Consider the following 20,442-nt stretch of genomic DNA (forward strand, 5'->3'; position numbering starts at 1 on the left):
GCTCCACTCACAGCATGTTATCTGATTCAGTGGTAAATGCCAACGTTACACACTGTTCCAGCAGGAAAATAAACCAAATGCTATTTAAATATTGTCATCTTTCAGAAAAGATTTCATCATGTTCAGACTAAACAGCAATAAATGTCCGTCAAGAGAAGACTCTGCTCCCACATTCTGGTTTCACTCAGAAAAAAACTAATATTCCTAAGAATATTCTTGGCAATACTTTCCCTGCCGCCCCCCACCCCAACCTTAGTTTAATTCTTTACCATCTCACACTACAAGTGGCCTAAACCAACCGAATAGAATAACAGGATAGGGAAGAATTCAGAAGATTGTTGAAAATTCTTGGATTCGCAGCAGCAAACATTTTGCTCTTTGTGCTTCGGGTTCGCCTGGTAGACAAACCTCACGTAACACTTTGATAATGCTTTTACATTCAACGTCTTCACTTCTGCGCTGAACATCACGACAAAAGTTTTCTTGTTTTGTTGATTTACAGAGTTAATGTGCGAGGAACGACACATTACACGGAAAGCCAGCGACCCTGCTGTGGACACATCTGCAATCTGTTATTATTTTTAAAAATCAAGCTTTTCGATACTAATTGCAAATAAATTATGATGTGTTCACCGAGTAATTGATTTAATGAAGTTCCTACGAAACCGAGTAAGTCAAGGAAAAGGCACCCTGGAGAGTCCATTGTGAGAGGAAGGGATGGCGAGTTCCTTGGCTAACATGGAAGCACGGTTAATAGGGGGAACCACAGCTGTTTCTTAAGAGGAACTAATGATTTTTGAAATCTAAGGGAACGTGCCATTTCTGCCCGTGTAAATCATCAAAACGTTTTAGATAGTATAAAATTGCTTAACCCGGTGATTAATTTCAGGCCAAGCATTTGAACGAATTCATTATTCAAGGGTCAGTGCTTCTCGAGACGAAAACGAAAATCACTTTGCTAACATTTATGGACATAAACATTTCCTTGTTCGATTGCTGATCTGGCGTGTAGTTACACTAAATGTCATGTTTCAAACAAGTTAACGTTACTTAACTAGCTTGACACCTACCAGAAATAGCCTACAATCCCAGAATGGAAAGAGACAATGAGTGAACTGTTTAAAGGCGAACTGTTTACACACTATCCCTACATCCAAATGAAGTGAAAAAAATGGCATTTGACCAAAAATAGCAGAAAATGAAATCTGTTTTATATGAATTATATGAAGCGAGTAATGCAACCCCAAACACTCCCTAGTAACTCTTGTTATAGCGCGACGATGACTTTTACTACCGTCATCGCTAACATGTATCCTTAAATATATATCTATCCAATTCACTGTCGTTAATGGGCGATATGATTATCCATAAAGTTGCACTTGGAGAAACGCAGAGCTTGGAACTTTCCTGTCAAGACAATCAATGCCAAAATGACCCTCTCTTTGATCTGAACACTTTGGTTTCAACCAATACCGATCAAATTGCTGGTATTCCGCATGATCTGATTTCAGAATTTCGTGATCACAGAATGTGGCACAGAAGTATTTATGCGGTAAATGCGCTCACACTGTCTTAGACTGATATTGCGGTTATGGACACAATTGTCAACATTTCCAAGCATTTTCTGTATCAAATAGACAGCAAACGTAAAGTATATCTGCAATTTAAAATAGATGGACTGATTTAACTTGGGCTGCGACTGAGAGGTAGTTTCAGATTCAAACTACTTTACGTCGAATGCAGTGCAATATTGTAAAAATCCAGTATAAACGCAGCTGAAGTAAAAGCAACCAACTTTAAAGATCAAAAACAACCATTAAGTTGAAAAGTTCCAGGGCGCTCTTACTGAATTGCCCTAAATGTTTGGAATGTTAGAAAATAGCTGGCAACATGTTGGGAGCGCTTTAATAACTTATAAAATGCCACATTCGCACAGGTTAAGCTGCGCATTGCAAAAAGCTTTCGTTTACTTGGGACTCGGCCCCTGGTGAAGGTAATTCAGAGCTGGGGGTAGAACTGGCGTCTGCCAGCTCCGAATCATCTGACAGGCACACCATCCGATTGGTGCCTGCAGTACAACTGATATGATTTGTTTTTTTCTAGTCTAGGGAAAATACGAGCATCGTGTAGAAAGTTAGATGTTGTGATGAAATGTAAGAAATTAATTTGACATAAAATGCGATACTGTACACGTCTTAATTAAGTTACAGGGTCCAGATTCTGGGGGAAAAAAATCGCCCATTGATGCTCTTCTGTGCACTCACAGTGGTGTGAGCTACAACTTACTCAGTGCAACCTGCTGCCCCTCCCCCACCTGATTAAAGAAAAACATTGGTGGCTTCCGCCTGTGCTCATTTTCATCACAAGTTACCACCAGGCAAAAATACAAAACATTAGAGACAAATCTCATTTGGCCATTGCTGCGACAAAGGGTCTCCTGTTCCAATGTAGATTTAAAACTCTGGTAAAGTCTCTGTGCTGACAATAACTCCAATATTCCAATCAAAGTAATGCGCAAATGTTGCTTTCTTCTCGGACCAAATCATATTTTATTTGAGCCATTATGTCAACTGGTATCAATTGCATGAGAGCCCGAGGTGTCGTTATTTCATTGAGCTTATGTATGTTGGATATGAAACAACAAGAATAACTTTCATTTATATAGCGTCCTTCACTCAAGTAGCGTTTGGAAGCGTAACAGCTGTGTGGTCACGGAATAAGAGAAACATCTTCAGGTGGGACGGGCAAAGAGGGGACAAGACTGAAGGATTGTAGCAGGAATTCCAGAGATTCGGGCAAATTCAACATATTGATCCAAGAGTTTGGCGATTCCGAGTTTTATATCCTCCATTAAAACACAAAGTCAAAGTTAGCCATGACATTGTGGATGGAAATCTTTCTGGTGCATCAACACTATAATCATTTTAAAAAGTGGGTCAATTAACATTAGTGTTCATTTGTCCTGCTGTCTAGATCTCAGTTCTAGGACGTCTACAACTTATCTGTTCTCTCGAGTAAATACCTGTATCTGTTCTGGTTCCTGTTATAGTTCTATTGAAGGTGGATGTAGGTTTTTATGCAATGTCCAGTCACCGTATTACATATAGTTCAGGTCTGTTTGTGTGTGGGGGTGGGTGGGGTGGGGGGAATTGTATACTTTAAATAAGATACCATGAAAGACAATGTTGGATATCAGATGGCATCCATAGGCAATAGCATGTTTTCAACACTTGTTGTAGTCTTTTTTTATTATTAAGTTTCAAACTACTTGAGCTGTGATGGACAACGTCCTATAGTAGGAAAGAGACTTGCTGCTAAATTCGTTGCTGGATAATCAAATAGTACGTTGGCTTCCATTGCCTTGTCCAGACTCAAGACCACACAATTAGACAACAGTAATTTCTGGCTGTGTGACCTTCAGCTGGTGTTGCCTTTCCCTGCTGATCTTATTGCTGTGGTGAATAAATATCATATTTTCCTGACATCTTTAAGATGCAGAGAGCGAGAGAAATACGGCGCTTGGGGTGCAACTCCACAATTCTACCTCACAAGGCTCTATCACAGTTACTGGTTCGATATTGTACCTAACGGAGCCAATATGGGAGGCTCATTTCCTGCTTCCTGAGGTGCTAATCCAAGCTTGTTTCAGATCAATGCTGATTGGCTAATTTACTCCTACCAATAATTTATGTTACTGCTTATTCCAAATGCCACATTCCCATTTTTGTGAGCTGTAACACCACTATAAGGGTAGGGGCCAAGGAGGGGCAAAAAATCTAGTATTTTGTTTGTGAATTATGACAATACTGACCCCCCCCCCTCCCCTCCCCTTCGAATGTATACCTGTTGTATAAGTATACAAATAAATCCAATTAGGTTTTGCACCCATAAAATATGTTTTAAAACAAAGTTCTTTGCATCAAGAATTTTATTCGCCAGTAATCATTTGGTGTAAACTAATTATACATCCCCAAAGTGCTCTCACATAGCTTCTCTGAAGTCAGCTTACTGTAAAAAATTAAATTCGTTTGAATCTCCGTAAAATGTGAGGCACGGTTAGGCCATAAATAGCCCATAAAACAAACTGCCCTTTGCCAGGCGAAACTCTCAGGGGTTATATTAAACGTCCGGTGCTTTATATGGTTATAGGGGGGAAAATTAATGCTGGCATCAGTGTTGTTAAATGAACACAGCACACACTTGTGCGCAAATGTCTGCTCGTAAATTGTGCTCATTCTGTATTTTGTAACACAATCAGTCAAACACCTGCCGTTGCTAACGTGCTATATTGTCACGTGGAAAGCCTGTTGAAAAGTCTGTCCATCTATTAATTTTCAGTAAGCTCTCCCTCTGAGATCACAGTGCATTGGGCCGAGTTCTGGTGCAGCAAATCATTCAATGTCATTCCTCCATTTGTTGAAGCAATCAATCGATGCGAGGTGTTTGAAGCAAGGCATCGGAAGACATGATCTGTCAATGTTATTTTTCGTTGAATGCTGCTAAGAGATATTTGAAAGAAAATGCATATTTTAGGACCATTGTTTTTTTCATAAAATTAGATGTTATCAAGCAATTCAATTCCCTATCATTCACAGTATTATTTCACCCAAATATAGACAGGTTTCCAACTTAAATCCTTTGAATTAAAATTAGTTTTTTTGTAATTAGAAACGTGTCTCTTCTATCACACTCGTAGACACGAGCAAGAAACGTATTGCTGTATTAGAGGGCTCAAAGTAATTTAGCATCTTATGGCTATATTATCTTAACAAATTGCAGCCATATTTAGATATCTTATGGTATTTACTAACGCTTTTTTTTCATGTTTTGTGATCTGATATTAATCACAATGTTTCGTTGTACATCATACATCATTAAATATATTAATTCTCCTCAAGATGCAGAGATGACATTAAGCAAAACCACAGACATAATAAATAGTTTTTCAAAAAGTAATATATTACCAACTGAAACGTCTCAAAGAGCTTCATAGCAATTACTATCCAGTGCACTGATATGTTTCACAGTTAAACCCAGCCAGAACTCTCACACAGCCTTTAGGTGAATGATCTATTTCACCGGGTGAAATTGCCTTTTCAAATAGTTTTAAAGGATTTTACTGTAATGTTTTACCCGAGTGCTGCAGTTGAGTGATAGATATACCCTTGTCTTGAGTGAAGCTTTATCCCACATTGTTTTTGGTTTGTCGACTGTCTGACACATGTTTAAGTGTATCCAACTAAACTGAGGAGTTCACATATATATGCAACCCTACACGTGCAAATGTTCTTGTGACTGGAATGCAATGTGCACTCTCTCCCGAGAGCGACAAACTCATAACTATCATCCTTGCATTTGATATAGCGCCTTATCACGTCGTTGAGACGTCGGAAAGTGCTTCACGGTAATATAGTATAAAGTAAATTGACTGTATATTGTGTGGGCGAAACGCGGCAGTTGTTTGCTCATTGCAGTGTCCCACAAACAGTCGTGGATTGAGTGGACGGAATCACTCAATTTCTGATAGTTTTAGGCTCAGTTGGGAAGAGCCGAGGCGCGGGGTGTCCCAGGGTGTGCAATAGAGGTGACATTGAAAGTGTTTGATTGGCAAGCTTCTGGCTTTTTATTCACCAAAGACAAGTCGTATCCCCCCATGTATTGCACTGGAGTGTCAGCCTAGAGACTGAGCTCAAGTCTTGAATAGGGACACAACAAAGTCGGGAGTGCTGCCAATGGAGCCAACCTGGCAGTTATTAATGTGTACAGACAGAACTTGTCAGGTTTAACATCGCAATCACCTGATGTATTCTTTGTATCTTGCTCTTAGCACCACTTAGGGTTGACGTTGGATACCAGAATATAGAATTGATAAATCACAAAATAACTCAACATGGACATGAAGGAATAAAGCATCTAAAACTACAAAACTAAGAATTTAAACAATGAACAAACACTCCCTATACAACATTTATTGAGGAAACAACATCCATATGAAAATATCTTGGACAATTTTTAACGTACATCATTCGTTTATATACTTCAATTGATAACTAACAAAAATAGTCGAATTAAAATTATTGAATGTATTGATCAATACTGTATTTAACTTGCCATTGCGGAACATCAAGCATTAAGTATTGTATCTAAAGCAAAATCTGTTTTTGCTTCTTTTGTGTAAAAAAAAAGTTGAATGAGTCCAAATTACATATGAAATATTTGATGCATTATGGATGGAACATTTGGTTTCTTTCGTTTTGGGTATAGGTATACATACGAATGCCAGACACTTGAAACCTAAGCACTTTTCCATATTGTTTGCAGCAATGTATAATCTCATCCGATATTGTTCTTAATTAACCATTAATTCGCGAATTGTGTTGGCACATTGATAGTGTCGTGGCATCACAATGGAAACCAGTCACAGGTCAATGCTTTCCTTTTGTAAATGCTCCAATCTTGGCGCTTTGTCTCCTTGAATTGAAATTGTAAAGCTGCGATATTTCTTAGGTTAATGTTGTAAAGATCACGGATTTTTGTGTTATCAAAGAAATACTTTTATAGGTAACATTTCGGCCTAGTACTCCTGTTTTCAGTAGCAATGTGCGTGTAAAATAGATTTGAATTTAAATACAATGATGACATATTCTTTATATAACCGGTTTACGATTGGAGACAGTATGATTGTAACGTGTACTGCGGGTTTGCCATAAAAAGGAAATGGTTTCTTACAATGAATAATTATTTATTTCTGTGACCTGGTCAAGTCTTGAAAGTATATAGTCACAATACTGTTGTAAATTTGAAAGATATAGACTGTATTGCAAGTGCTTTGTTGAAGATTTTTGACACCGTAAATATAGAGTTGAAAGGACCAACTGGAAAAGCATTGAATTTTAAGTGTGTTTAATTAAACTAGATTAAATGGTTAAACAGGATGCTGAAGAAAACGTGTAAGAGAAGTTTCAGGTTGAGTGCTTTTCGACAAAGTCCTTTTTTTATAATGTCATTCAAGATTTAATGCAGACCACTTGTAATGCCTCCACGGGTGCGGGTTCTATAGGCAAGTGAATTCTGATCGTATTGTAAGCAAAATAAAAAGGGTTTGTTGTTTTAATTAACCAGAGCTGCTGATTTTTTCGCAAGAAATTCACATAATTACTTTAACGGATGCAGGTAGACCCAAACCCAATTTAAAACTGCGGAGATGGAGCTGTGAATGTATTGTTTCGTGAGGCTGGGTTTCCCTTTTTTTTTTCCCCTTCCGCTTGTGTCGTTTTGTTCCCCTCTGTTCTTCCATTTTTTTTCAAACGGTAGGTATCTGCTGGGGTCTCAGACATGTGTGCTATAGAGGTCTCAATTTTTTTAAAAAAAACGTTTATTTCGCACCGCTTCAACTGAAGGTCCTGACCAATTGTTGCCCTAAAAAAAGCTGACGATTGCAACACGGGATGCAACAGGCTGGAGAATGCAATCATGTTCCAGCGGATAGCAAGAGTTATCCTTCTCTTTTTTTTAAAAAAAAGAAAAGAAAAAAAACTCACGAAAGTTTCAGTTGTCAAATACATTGTATTAAAAAAAAATGCATGGGATGAAGTGGGAAACTGCTGGTTCATTGCGAGTGGAATCAATTTACCGTGTATTGGCGTGCTGAAGCGAGAATTTTCGAAGGAAAAGTATGGATTTACGATGCGGGAGGACAGAGCGTGAAAGTAGTATCATCATCAGTTTTGACTGAAAGAAAGAAAACACATCTCCAACAAAAGAAAGCCTATTCGATTCAGCGAGGTTGTTAGGACAACGAAAAAACATCCCTTAGATGATTAGTTCCACTTCAAAGGAATTTACATTCAGAAGTGGAAAAGCAGTCCTTTTATTTAACCACATGTTTTTTTCACTAAGAGGAATCGTATGTTTGATCATTGTGTTTATTTTTCTCCATTCAGAGTACACTTGTATTAAATAAATAGAAGAACCATTACAAACTGCTAATTATGGTGTGTAAATGTATAAAAAGAATCTATAAAATAGAAAGAGAGAAAAAGAAACAGCAGAGGGCACTTCAGTGAATGTGGTGAAGAACTGCTTCTAGAAACGTAATGCTATATGCACAAGAATAGGAGAGAGTGAGAGGACCTAACCAAAATATGAGCAAATAAAGTTCATTGTAACTGTGTCTTATGCAGTACTTGTCATAGGGCTGCAGGTTCCTCCCATTGCATTTGCTCTGGAGTAGTCCTGTGTTAGGGGGATTATAAAATTGTACAAGAACTTCCTGTGCTTAATCAATAACAAACAATAAAAAAGTGAAATACATATTACTGATTATTACTTTTGATTCAAGCTGCTGTATAATTTATCCAAATAGTTTAATAATGATTTGATAACGATGTTTTGCAAATATATCTATTATTTGTTTGATTTATAAGATGGTATCTTCTGGGTAGTGGTGACTTACATTTATCTTATGGGCTTCCTCTACTCACTAATTTGTGACTTATTCTCAATTTAATATGTCAATTTAACACAGTTAACAATACAACCATAAGATATATATGCATTTAGATTTCATAATTATGCACCAGAAGAAAATCTTGGATTTAAGCTCTTACGTTAGTTCACACCAGTATTTCTTTACTTTGCAGAAACAAAGAGTGTATTTTATGCCCTGTACTATATATGGATGCAGGAATTCAATGTAAGGTTTAAATGTGACAGTGTTAAATGGAAAGTAAATCAATTGAAATAACAGAAGGTTACGATACACATATGTTTATTAACAATCGGGCCTATTGCCCTCATACAGACTATTATATAAACACACTTTTCTCCAGATTGTATTTTCAATAACTTCTTATATAAACTGTTTTACAATGCAATGTATATATTTTATATCACAAACAAGACAACCATCAACTATTATCAATTTTAGACACACCACCCTACTGTTTGCTACAACTAAGCCACAATGAAGTAATAAAAAACTAATAGATTAATTATATTCACATTTGTATCTTCCCACTGGATACTTAATGCGATTATGTGCTCATGGCATGATGACATTCATTCATAAAACAGAGGGGATGACGTATCAAGTTGGAAATAATTAATTTTACAACCTGAGACAGAAATCTTGGCCATTACAATTGCTATGTGGCATGAAGCACATTAGTAGATATTGAAATAGTAAGTACTATCCTTAGTCATTTAAAGCTTAAACATAATGTGCTTCATATACCCCTGTGCTGTGCCTTCGACTGCATTTCCTCTGGCTCACAAGGTGCAGTGAATTTCAATGGCATCATTCAATCAATTCAACATAAATTACACCGTATTTCAAATGGTGTATTAATTGGCACACAAAAGTGCATCTTTTCCATAAATTGCCAATGAATTCTTGTTTTTCTCCAAATACCAAATCCAGATCACACCAGAAATGCAGCATGTGCAGCTTGGAGTTACAACAAGGCTGAACCACAGATCTGATCATTTTAGAATTCAGTGCACTGATACTTCTGGGCATCAAATATCAAAGATTGCAGTGACAGTTTGTATTAGCAAACTTGCTAAGAATATCAGTTGTACAAGTACAAATTGATTTCCGCTTGCATCTTTAGTGGATAATAATTCAAGTTTCGGTGTATTTAATAACTTTAAAAGTCTGCTCATCCTCATCACCAGTGGAACAACTGTGAGTCAGATTTTTTGATATGTTGGTGGTGTTTCTCCTTTGACAGGTGTACCAGCCACTCAAGAGAGTGTCAGAGCTAGCAGTCGGTCTGGTTGGTGAAGTGTAAGGTGCTTCAGTTGGCCGATTGGAATTCAACGAACCCAATGCAATAGCAGAACTATGGGGAGGCAATGCATGCAATGTTGTGCCACTTCGATTTACAGTTAAGGGATTCAATCTAGCTTCAACCCGATGTGAGGGAGATGAACCCAATCGGATTGAACATAATGAATCCATTCTGATATCAGATCGATGTAGTGGCAATAGGTTCATTCGACCTTCACACCAGTTTGAAGGAGATGGACCTGTTGTGACACCAGATCGAATTAAAGACAATGGATTATTTTTTACATCAGATCGAATGGACGGTAATTGGTTCACACTGAAGTCAGACGGGGTTGACGTTAATCTGCCCAGTGTACCAGGTTTCATTTCAGGTAACAGATCCATTCCAGCTTCAAGCCTTTTGGAAGTTGATGGACATAAGGAAGTATTGGATCGTACTACAGTTATTTGATCAATTATATCGTCGGACCTGGTTGAAGATAATGGAGCCAAGGAATGGTCAGTTCTCGCTGAATGCAGATAATTAATTTTGTCTTCAGATCTATTGGTTGGCAATGAACCCAATAAGACACCCAACTTGGTTGCAGATGCTGGACATATTTTATCCTCAGACCGATGGTAAGCTATTGGATAGTGTAAGGCATTGGGCCTGCTTGACAAGGGATCCCCAGAGGAAATGTCACTTTCTGTATCCGAATAAGGCATTGCACTGAAAGCTTCACGCTCACAGTTAACTGAAAGAGTCGGTTTGCAGTGCATTTTCATGTGCTTTCGAAGGGAACTTGGATGTGTGTAGGATTTATCACAGTCTTTAATTTTGCAGATATATGGTTTATCACTTGTGTGAACATGAGAATGTTTTTTACGGTCACTGCTGTTCGCAAACCTTCTGTCACAGCCTTCAAATTCGCATTTGAAAGGTTTTTCACCTGAAATGGAGAATATAAATCTGAAATAAAACTAATTTATAAACACACCAAATCTGCAAATGATAAAAAATACAATATTTTTTCAATTAAATTCTCAATCTTAAATTTTTCAATTCAAATTCTCAAAATAGACCAATTTGTGTGCATTTTCCTCTCTAACCTACTACCTAAATAAATAGCTTAGACAGACTGATACATGCCCAATGTTTATAAATCCTGTACAAATGAAGTGTTGCAATATCCAAATAAACATCTTTCCTTGCGACTCAAACAATATTGTCCAAACCTGCTCAAACCAAATTTTGCCAGTCACATATTGTTCCTGAGGTACTCTTTGCATATTAAACAGTATTATATTAACCTGCTTATAAAAAAAAATTGCTCATCCTGATCTCTTTAGTAAATTGAGAGGAACAAATATTTAGCTTGTAACTAGATAAACATGCCATGGGAGTCGTTAAATCAGTACTACAAATGTCACGGAAGCAAATATCAATGTGGTAAATTGGTTGTATAAATAATATATATAATATATATGTATATATTATCGGTTCTCTCTCTCTGACTAGAAAATAGCATTGTGCTGAAGTCCACAGAAAACTAAAATGTCAGAATTCCTACATCTTGGAGATGAATTTGTTTTGCAAAATGTTTGCACTTCCATGACTGATTCAATCATTGAAAAAAACTTGATGTATCTTTTCATATATGTGTATACAGTATCAAGACAATTGTAAGCACTCTAAAATAAAACATATATGTGATGATTTACATTGGGAAAACAACCCCCCCATGCTATGTATATGAATTACTGATTAAACCTATTCTTTAGAAGGTGGTTTAATCAGTACTTGCCGTAAACAACTGCACGATTAAAATCTCCAATCAATACATACAAAATGAAGTAGTTATATGGTGTCGACAAATATGTATGTTTCATATTAATATCAGGTTTGTTTACAGACGTTTTGACTACATATAGTTTTTAAGTTTTATGTATAATTAATTACTTAACATATATAGTTATAATAAGATTTGAATTTGATATTATACGATATATCATTGTCTGTACATTTTACTCTGCCAAATTCTTAAATTATAATGGTAAACTGACATATACACGAATTTGTTTTCTTGAACAAACAACAAGTCCCGAATGGAGAAAACTTCGCAAAACACTCTTTAGAAATGAAAAAGAAACACACCAACCTGTATGAGTTCTTTTATGTATCTTCAGATTCTCTGATCTTGCAAATACTTTTTCACAGCCGGCAAATGGACAGGGAAACGGCTTTTCTCCAGTGTGCACTCTGAGATGGTTTATAAGTTTATATTTCGCTTTGAAGGCTTTTTCATCCCTTGGACACTGCTCCCAGCAACAAACATGATTTGGTTGTTCTGGTCCTCCAACGTGCTCCACGGTAAGGTGGGTTACTAACTCATGCATGCTGCTGAATGTGTTTGAACAGCACTTCTTCGAAGTTTGCTCTTGGCTAATCCACTTGCAGATCAACTCTCTTTTGATGGGCTGCTTCATGTACCTAAGAAATTGACCTGCCCCTCCATGAGTGGCCAGACTGACGTTCAAATTCATCGGTTTGTAGCTTTGAAGTAAAGATGTAACATAGTGATCGCTTCTTGGACCCGTCACTTGGTTGTAGTGACGTGATCTAGCAATAAAATCCCCTGATATACCCAGGGGTACCTGCCCATTGACAACCCTGGTGGCGTGAGGGCTCTGGTCGTGCAAACCAGACATAAAAGGGTGGCTTCCAGTTTCTGCATGGCTGCCAGAGTCATGGTATCGTCCCGCTGCAGAGACAAACAAGCCATGGTGAGAACTTGTGGAGGAATGTTGATTCGCCAACCCGGGCATGGTGGGTGCTGAGAGATCCCGCCTGAGGAGGAGATCCCTGCTGGCTCCTAAGCCGTGGCCACCGTAGCCCGAATAGGATTGATAGGGGGCTGGATAGTTAACACAGGGCGTCACTGTGCTCTCGGGGTATTCTGATATGTTGTGCGAGGGGCTGAGTTTTAAGGAGACACCTGTGGTGTGCCCCAAGTGCTCCACAGCCAAAGGTGGCAGCGCCACGCTGAGATCCGTATTACTCTCCCCAGGATAAACATGTGACAGAGAGTAGCCACTGAACCTTGGCAAGGCCATCATGTTCTGTTGGGAATGGTGCTGAGCTCTTGGCAAATCCACTAATCTGAGCGCTGAGATCCGGCTGGAAGAAGTGGTGTCCATAACGACTATAATCTGCCCACAAGCACTTTAGTCAAAGTCTCCTTACTCTGTTCATAACAGAAACACTAAACCAGATTTTGAACAAGGCTTGGAGTTCTCTGTTGCATATCTTATTCTGCTATTCTGTATCATAACCGTAATCTTAGTAGTACAAAGGCATCAAAACACACCAAGATCTGATATAAAAGCACAGCGGGAAGATATGGTTTTTAAAATAAAGGACGAGAGGGATTGGATGGATTTTTAAATGACTGACGTTAGCCTGGCTTGCTACCGAGAGGATACGCATGCGTTCACAGCTTGATCCCTCGCTAAAATATTGCAAAAAAAAAGCTTTGAAAAAAAAACACTGCACACCAGAATAAAAAAAGAATACTGTACATTATTTAGCTACAGGGTAGCTTTGCCGACACTTTATTTATAAACGGTTCACCGTTCAGCAAAATGAAAAAGGTTAATACAATATACTGCGGCACAAAATATGAAACATATCAGTCCATCCTCTCGCCAGAATAATTGATGAAACCTTTAGATCTCTCGTCTAATTAGTTATGGCAACTGTTGTTCAGGATTTGCACACATTGCAAATATTTCAGCCATTTTTAAATCGCCTTGGAAAAGAATCGAGCAGCAACCAGCAGAAGATACAAATAGACGTAATGTTACAGTTTGTTCAATATATCGCCGGGTTATCACTCGTGCATCAAAATGAGATTAGTTCATTTGACACCGAACACAAACATATTGTTTTTATTATTTTCCAAATATTTATGCTACATCTTCCTATTGCTGATTGCTACCGTTTAAAACGGTTGCTCGTGTGTGTTTTTTTTATACGCACCAGCTAACATATTTTCAATGCTAAGGCACTATTTTACCTCCACTAACCTATGCCAAATGGTATCAATAGAAGAGGCAAAGACCCCTTCGACTCTTACACACGCCCAAATCACAAAATGAGAAATGAAACAAATTCAATAGCAAAGTGTACTTCTAGAATTAACATGGTTTGCTTGAAGTTGAAAGTCTACAACTGAATAACTTTGAAGTATTTCTGTCTTTTCTCTTTCCAATAATTTACGTCAGTTAGATATTTTGGCAACTGTTTAAAGGGTTACGTGAACAAATTAAACAGCCACTCAAGGGGTTGGCTTAATGGTCTAAACTTGCGAAAAGTTAAAGTTATCGATATTAAGTGTTAACGCCAGAGCTTCAGCTGTACCAATTTTGATCTTTTTAATTCAGGCGAAATTGCCTGAGTTTGAAATGCTTTTCCATTAAAAGGTTGGACCATTTTCAACACTCAATATGAGATGTCAAGTGAATTGTAATAGTAGTTTCCTTAGTTATTCCTTCATATATTTCATCCATGTTCCTTTCTTTCCGTTACATCTCGTGTACCCCGTGATGTGTTGACTTAGGACATAATTGTAATGGTAATGTTGCCTAAGGTCAAATTGTAGTCATGCAATGTCCCAAAGTTAATTATCCAATACGGCGCGTTTTACATGCATTCCTAAATGCAGTCCACAAAAGTGTTTGTTGTGATACTATGGCAATGAAGCACCAAGCCCTATCCTTTTATTAGAATGCTTAACTTCTGACGCTTGTTTAATGTTTAATAATGAAATCTGTTCTGCGAATAATTAGGGGAAAATAGTTAAAATAGACTAAAGCCAGCTCAGTAATTACTATCATCTTCCAGCATCTTGGGATCCTGATAGAATAAATTGCAGAAACAGATAGTTTAGCCTGGCTTTAATATGACAATTTACACTACTATCAAACAGAGATTAACAAAAAATAGCTTTGTCCCATTACTAATTATATTTTCATTGTTATCATGCCCACCATAACCAGTGTTAGCTTGTTTTAGTTTATGGTGATATCCAGTTTAAACAGAACATCGGACACCTGGTATCACTTAAAATGAACATTGTACAGCATCGTGGACACTGCTTACATTTCCAAGTTTGGAATCACACCCCGCTATTTTATTTGAAATTGGAGCTGTAAATCGTATAGCTTGCGTGATTTTAACAGAATTTTAAAACCGAGAATTTGTTTATTACAAGTAAACTGTGCCGAGTGATGAAGATTTTCAGGTTGTTATTCTGTAGCTTTAAAATTACAACCACTCGCTTTGTGATAACATACACTAAACTGAATGGTTATTTAACCTACTAAAGAAACGTCGATTTTAAATCATATCATTCCGCTAAATGTCATTTAGCAAGTATTCGTTCAAACACAAACACGATTTATGAAGTATGAATACAATAAATGTATCCGTTAGCTAATATTTCTCTGTCTCTCTCTAACAAACCTAAATATCTTAATTAAGCCAATTATGCCAAATATTCGGAAGCACTATTTTTCTGTCACAAGTAAGAATCTTTATTCAATGATTACCTATCACTTGGTCACCCTCACTTTTTAAAATATTTCAGAGACGCAAATGTTACGATTTTACTGCAGCTAAACTGACTTCGAATATATACGCAATATTTATATATCTATATAGGAATCCCTGTTTTGAACACAACTATTAGAGGTCCCGGTGATGTGTGAGCTTAGCCATGTAGCAATACGTGAAAGGTCAGTAACATTTTATTACTGAAGAGTGCATCTGAATTTATTTAAGTTTGGAACAAGGTTTAACATTTAGGCATGAGGAAAACAAAAAAAGTTGGATTTCCAATTGTCACAAACCAACCTGTCACAATCAAATGCAATGCTCACCTAAAGGCCTGGAACATTAAATTACGACAATAAATAACATTCAAATGATTTAGACTGACAGACAAATAGGGCCTGATAGGCAGACAGATAGAGAACTAAACAGTAGCTGAAGAGTTCGCGGAAGTGGAAATACATTGCCACTACTCTCTTCAGACTCAAATCGTAAGGCGTACACACATAGTTTTTTTTTATTCAGCGTGTGATGTATCTTGTATCATATAGATAGACAGACAAACATGAACTGTACAATGCTGTGTGTTGGGATTAACCAACCTTCAGACAAAAACATGTGGTTGGTTAGGAATTGCTGCAAATTGACGTGGTGATGTTTCATTTTATACTTCAGCTATTTACTCATCAACAAACATGTTTTCTTTTGCTGGACTTCATCTGTGAGCGATGAATTTGGAATAGGGAGACAGGACTGTTATTGTGATTTGACTCAACAGCTCAGATAGACGGCTGGAGACTCACACAAATACCTTCAAGTGTTTTCTCACTTTCGTTGCTTCTCAGGGCTCAATCACGCAGAAAGGTTCAATAAAAAGTATGCAGCGAACAAAAGGAAAAAGACAATAAAACCACCCTCCGGGTCACAGGTCAGCATCATTACTGATTGAGATATTTACAACTTTTCCCAACTGCAAAAGGTAAACGTGCAATGATCCAGCACTTCGCATGGACTAAATGGCTGGTTTTGGTTCACTCGATCAGACACTGTATTGGTATTGGTGGTGATATGATGTTATTCGTGGAGTCAACGAATGTGATTTATTCAACGGAGGATGAGATTTACGATGTTTTAGAGTTGTTGAAAGTGTAGTTGGTTAAGGTTCCCTGAGCACCAATAAAGGCCATCATTCTTGTCAGCATTTTCTATAACGTGACTTGCATAAATCATCGTTGCGGGAGAACGCATCGGCAATCGATTGTTTGGGCTCTTGCGACTGAAGCGTTGGGGGAAGCGATGTTTGTTTCGTTGCATTTATCCTTAAAACGATTGCATTACACACTTTTAAAGTTAAAGTTATTAATGTGTTTGCGCTTTTCCCTCTTTTTCCACACGAGTGCGCGCGTGTTAGTTCAGCGGCGGTGTTTGGTTTGGGTTTTTTTTTGTCCCCCTCCCCAGGAAATTTATCACACATCACGCGAGACCCCCCCAGTTCAACACTGTTGCACAAATATTGTGGCCCTTGAAAATATTCACTGGCTTTAGAGAATTGCCCATCTTTAGATAGTATTTGGATAAAACAATTCCCAGTCCCCGTGTGCTCCGAAGACTCATTTTGGTTATTTAAATTGTGTGGGTGTGAGTGTGAGTGTGAGTGTGAGGAGCCTTCCTTTGCAAACAGAAACAAAACGTGTAAGAATCTCGCCTTCCTGAGCAAAATATCAGAATGTTTCTTGAAAGGCACGAGGCCGATTTGCATAATTTAAATAATCCTAACGTACCAACAGTATACCCTGCCCTTTCTTTTTTAAAAAAAATACAAAACGGGAGTTTTTTTCCGAGTGATTCACAAAAAAAAATGAATGACATTTCTGTGATTTGTACACACCACACTTGACTGAGTCCTCAGTGTAGTCTCATAGCTCTATAAAGTATAACACAGCTCGTCCAGAATGTCCTGAACTTCGAAAAAATCTGTTATCACCTCCGACTACGTCGTTATTCTCCCATTCCTATTTGAAAAGTTATGGATGTTGATATATATTGCCGCTCATTAAACACCAGAAACTTATTAAATGTACACTCTTGTACTATAATTTACCTACAAATCGTAACTGGACTCCTGCATTGGTTAATTTATTAACTGAACAAATAGTTGTGCTGGAGATCCTTTCATTAGTCATCTTTCATTGCTTTTGTGAACTAACCTGTTGAATATTTAATGACTAAATAAGAATCACTAACTTTGTGCTTTACTTACAGACGCTAGAGCTTGACGTATTTCCTATGTATACATTAATGCCCAAGTTTAATTCGTATAAATAGGATGGGAATATGCAAAGAATATTTATATAAAAATCTATAGAATGCGTTTTTACCATAAAGCAATTATTATCAATGGACATAATTGTCAAAAATCAGATCGATTACCGGTATAAATCGAAGATAAACATTTTAATTTTATGATTCTTGGAAGAAAACTACAACTAGTCCTTGCATATGTGGCTTGTTTGTGTAAATACAAAATAAAAGTATGTTAAATATATTTAAAAACACATTGTTTCAGAAGCAAATGCAATATTCTCCCTGGGTAGGTTAACATGTTGCAAGGAAAATGTCAAGAATAATAGTTTTAAGATACATTATTCGTGCATTTTCGAATAACTGAAATGCCAAATACATGGACTGATAGAAATTCACGCAATTGTTGTTTAAAATTGTAAACGTATCTCTAATTTAATAGCACCATTCCCACTCATTCTGAATATTTATCTTTATGTAAATAAATATGATTGGGGAATTAAGTCACACCAGCACATTGGCATCTCGGGTAACAATTCTTCTTGTGAAAAGTATTATTTACGTTTATGTTACCTATAATTCAAACTAGACGCATTGATAACTATAAATTATAACGATCGAGTGAGAAACGTTAAAGAATAGAAAACATGGTCATGAATATGATATATAACATTAAATTTGATAAAAGCATCCGTGTTGAGATGCCTATTGATTTTGTATGTGCTCGACGCAGACCTTATCAGAATGACATTCATTAGTAAACTGTACGACAAATATATGTTTTAATTTAAACTGTAAGATTAGCTCTCGTTTTAAATGCGTTAAGTATTTTAGTATGGTGTAATTATCTACCTGTGTGGAGACTATAAATTATGGCAATCTCGAAAGTTTCCCTCTGTGGAGAACCTTGACCGTCTCAGCACAGGCGCATAAAATGCGGAAGACATTTGGATAGACTGATATCTTCCAAATTCAAGCAGATGCAGGTCAGAAGCTCCTTTATGGAGTTTAATAATCGGTGTCCTACATTGATAGCAGTTGGCTCAAATTATTTTGAAGACAATATCACAGCACTACACATGTGGTCGGCTACAAGTCAGAGGTCAAATGGCCTGGCTTGCCCCAAGTCGGCAACTTCAGAGACACCATACAACAGAATAGTCAGTTGATGATCTAATTGAATTATACGTTTTTGTTACAGAGACAACAGAGCACGTGCGTCTTGTCGTTAATTATCTCCCAGAAACATTGAAATCAAACACAGTGGCAATATGGACCATATATATATATATATTGCGAGTCCCTTTTCTAAATCCAACTGCCCATAAAACGCTGAAACGAAAAGGTTAGAGAAACATATTACTGTTTCCCTGGTTTGAAATGCGTAAACGTCGCAATAAATCTCAACTAGAATATTGCCCTACGTGTTTAGTACCACGGATAGACGTGAGGGCATCGGTTACTGATTTCGCTGACATGCACCGAGAATGGTTGAGTGCAGCTATAACCTTTGATTTTTTAAGAAAAAATCAGACGAGGAAACGCGTTTGCGTTTGAGCTCGCGTTATGTACACGTTACACAGTAATCCTAGCTTATTGACACATCCTCAAACAGTAAAGCAGATACTGCACATTGTAACAAAAACAACACCGCAGTTTTGTTTTGGGGGAAAAAAAATACTATTCCCTTTTTAAGGATTAAGGCATAATAAAGAATGCTATGAAAAAAAATGGTCCAGTTTCTGCGACAGACGGTGCTTTTTTTTCCACAAGGCAACGTCGCTAAAACTACTCTAAAAGTTTGAAAAGAAACGCCATAATGCAATATATGAAACATTGGTTTTGTCAAAATAAACAGGAAAGTACTCACCTCCCCAATTTCTGGAGATCTGCTACTTGATAGCTTGATGGACAGTGTGCTTTTTTTATGGGAACATAGTGTAGACAGACCTCTGTGCAACTGCACAGGACTTACAGCTTTTTGCAAAACTCACAAGAATGTGAAGTTCTTTCCATGTATTGGTTGGGATAAGGGATGTCAAAGAACCGTGTTATAAAGCGCTGCATGAAGCAATCTCTCAATGCATCTCTGAACTTGATCAGATTTTATGTTTCCTGCAGAGAGATGGCGGCAACCCTGTGAAACCAGCTCAATGGCCAGACTTTGAGGCTCAGAAAACTCTCAGGATATTACAATTGCAGACCTATGTTTGCCTCTGACTCTCAGGACATCAACAACTTTGGTATGTTTATCTAAAGAAAACCGCGCTATAAAATATTGTTAGCCGGAGCAGCTGAAATGCAATGCTCGAAGTGTTTAACGGTGTTTTAACTAAAAGGGATTGATCCCACGCTAGAACGAACATCATTATTTTCTCTAACAAAAAGAAGATCTGTTTGGCCAAGANTTTTTTCTCTCCAAAATAATGTGTTGCTGTAAAACGAGACCCCGATGTTGCATTACTCGATAGTGTTAGGAACACATTACGCAAGATGTATACTGACGATTCAATCGTTTCCTTTCCCCCAAAAAAGGAGCAGAGGAAGAGAAATTTCTCCAGCTTAAACAAAACTCTTAACGAGGTTCAGGTTTGCAGATTTCACTTTTACTACCTTTGACGCGCAAATATTTCAAAGAACAGGAAGGTTTTTTATATCCCGAACCCATGGGAACAATTTAGATAAACAGATGGGCAAAAGCTAATTGAAAGAAAAAACAAATACTGAAAAAAAGTTTAAATATGTGGAAACACTGATA

At 37.4% G+C, this 20,442-nt stretch overlaps 1 protein-coding gene across 1 annotated transcript; it reads right to left on the reverse strand.

Moving 5' to 3' along the window:
* Window positions 1-9,625: 9,625 nt before the first annotated feature.
* On the reverse strand, window positions 9,626-12,904 carry LOC103179431 (zinc finger protein ZIC 1-like). Its single transcript, XM_007894726.2, has 2 exons — window positions 11,932-12,904; window positions 9,626-10,722 (listed from the first exon to the last, which is right to left on the reverse strand). The coding sequence occupies exons 1-2, from the start codon at window positions 12,887-12,889 to the stop codon at window positions 9,626-9,628; spliced, it is 2,055 nt and encodes a 684-aa protein (XP_007892917.1). The 5' UTR covers window positions 12,890-12,904.
* Window positions 12,905-20,442: the final 7,538 nt, after the last annotated feature.

This window comes from Callorhinchus milii, unplaced genomic scaffold (assembly GCF_018977255.1).
Source record: "Callorhinchus milii isolate IMCB2004 unplaced genomic scaffold, IMCB_Cmil_1.0 Scaffold15, whole genome shotgun sequence".
Lineage (NCBI taxonomy): Eukaryota > Metazoa > Chordata > Chondrichthyes > Chimaeriformes > Callorhinchidae > Callorhinchus > Callorhinchus milii.

Coding starts and splice junctions, on each gene's coding strand:
- LOC103179431 (XM_007894726.2), bottom strand. CDS start 12,889: ATGATGGCCTTGCCAAGGTTCAGTGGCTACTCTCTGTCACATGTTTAT. Junction 10,723..11,931: donor ACATAAAAGAACTCATACAG/GTTGGTGTGTTT, acceptor TCTCCATTTCAG/GTGAAAAACCTTTCAAATGC.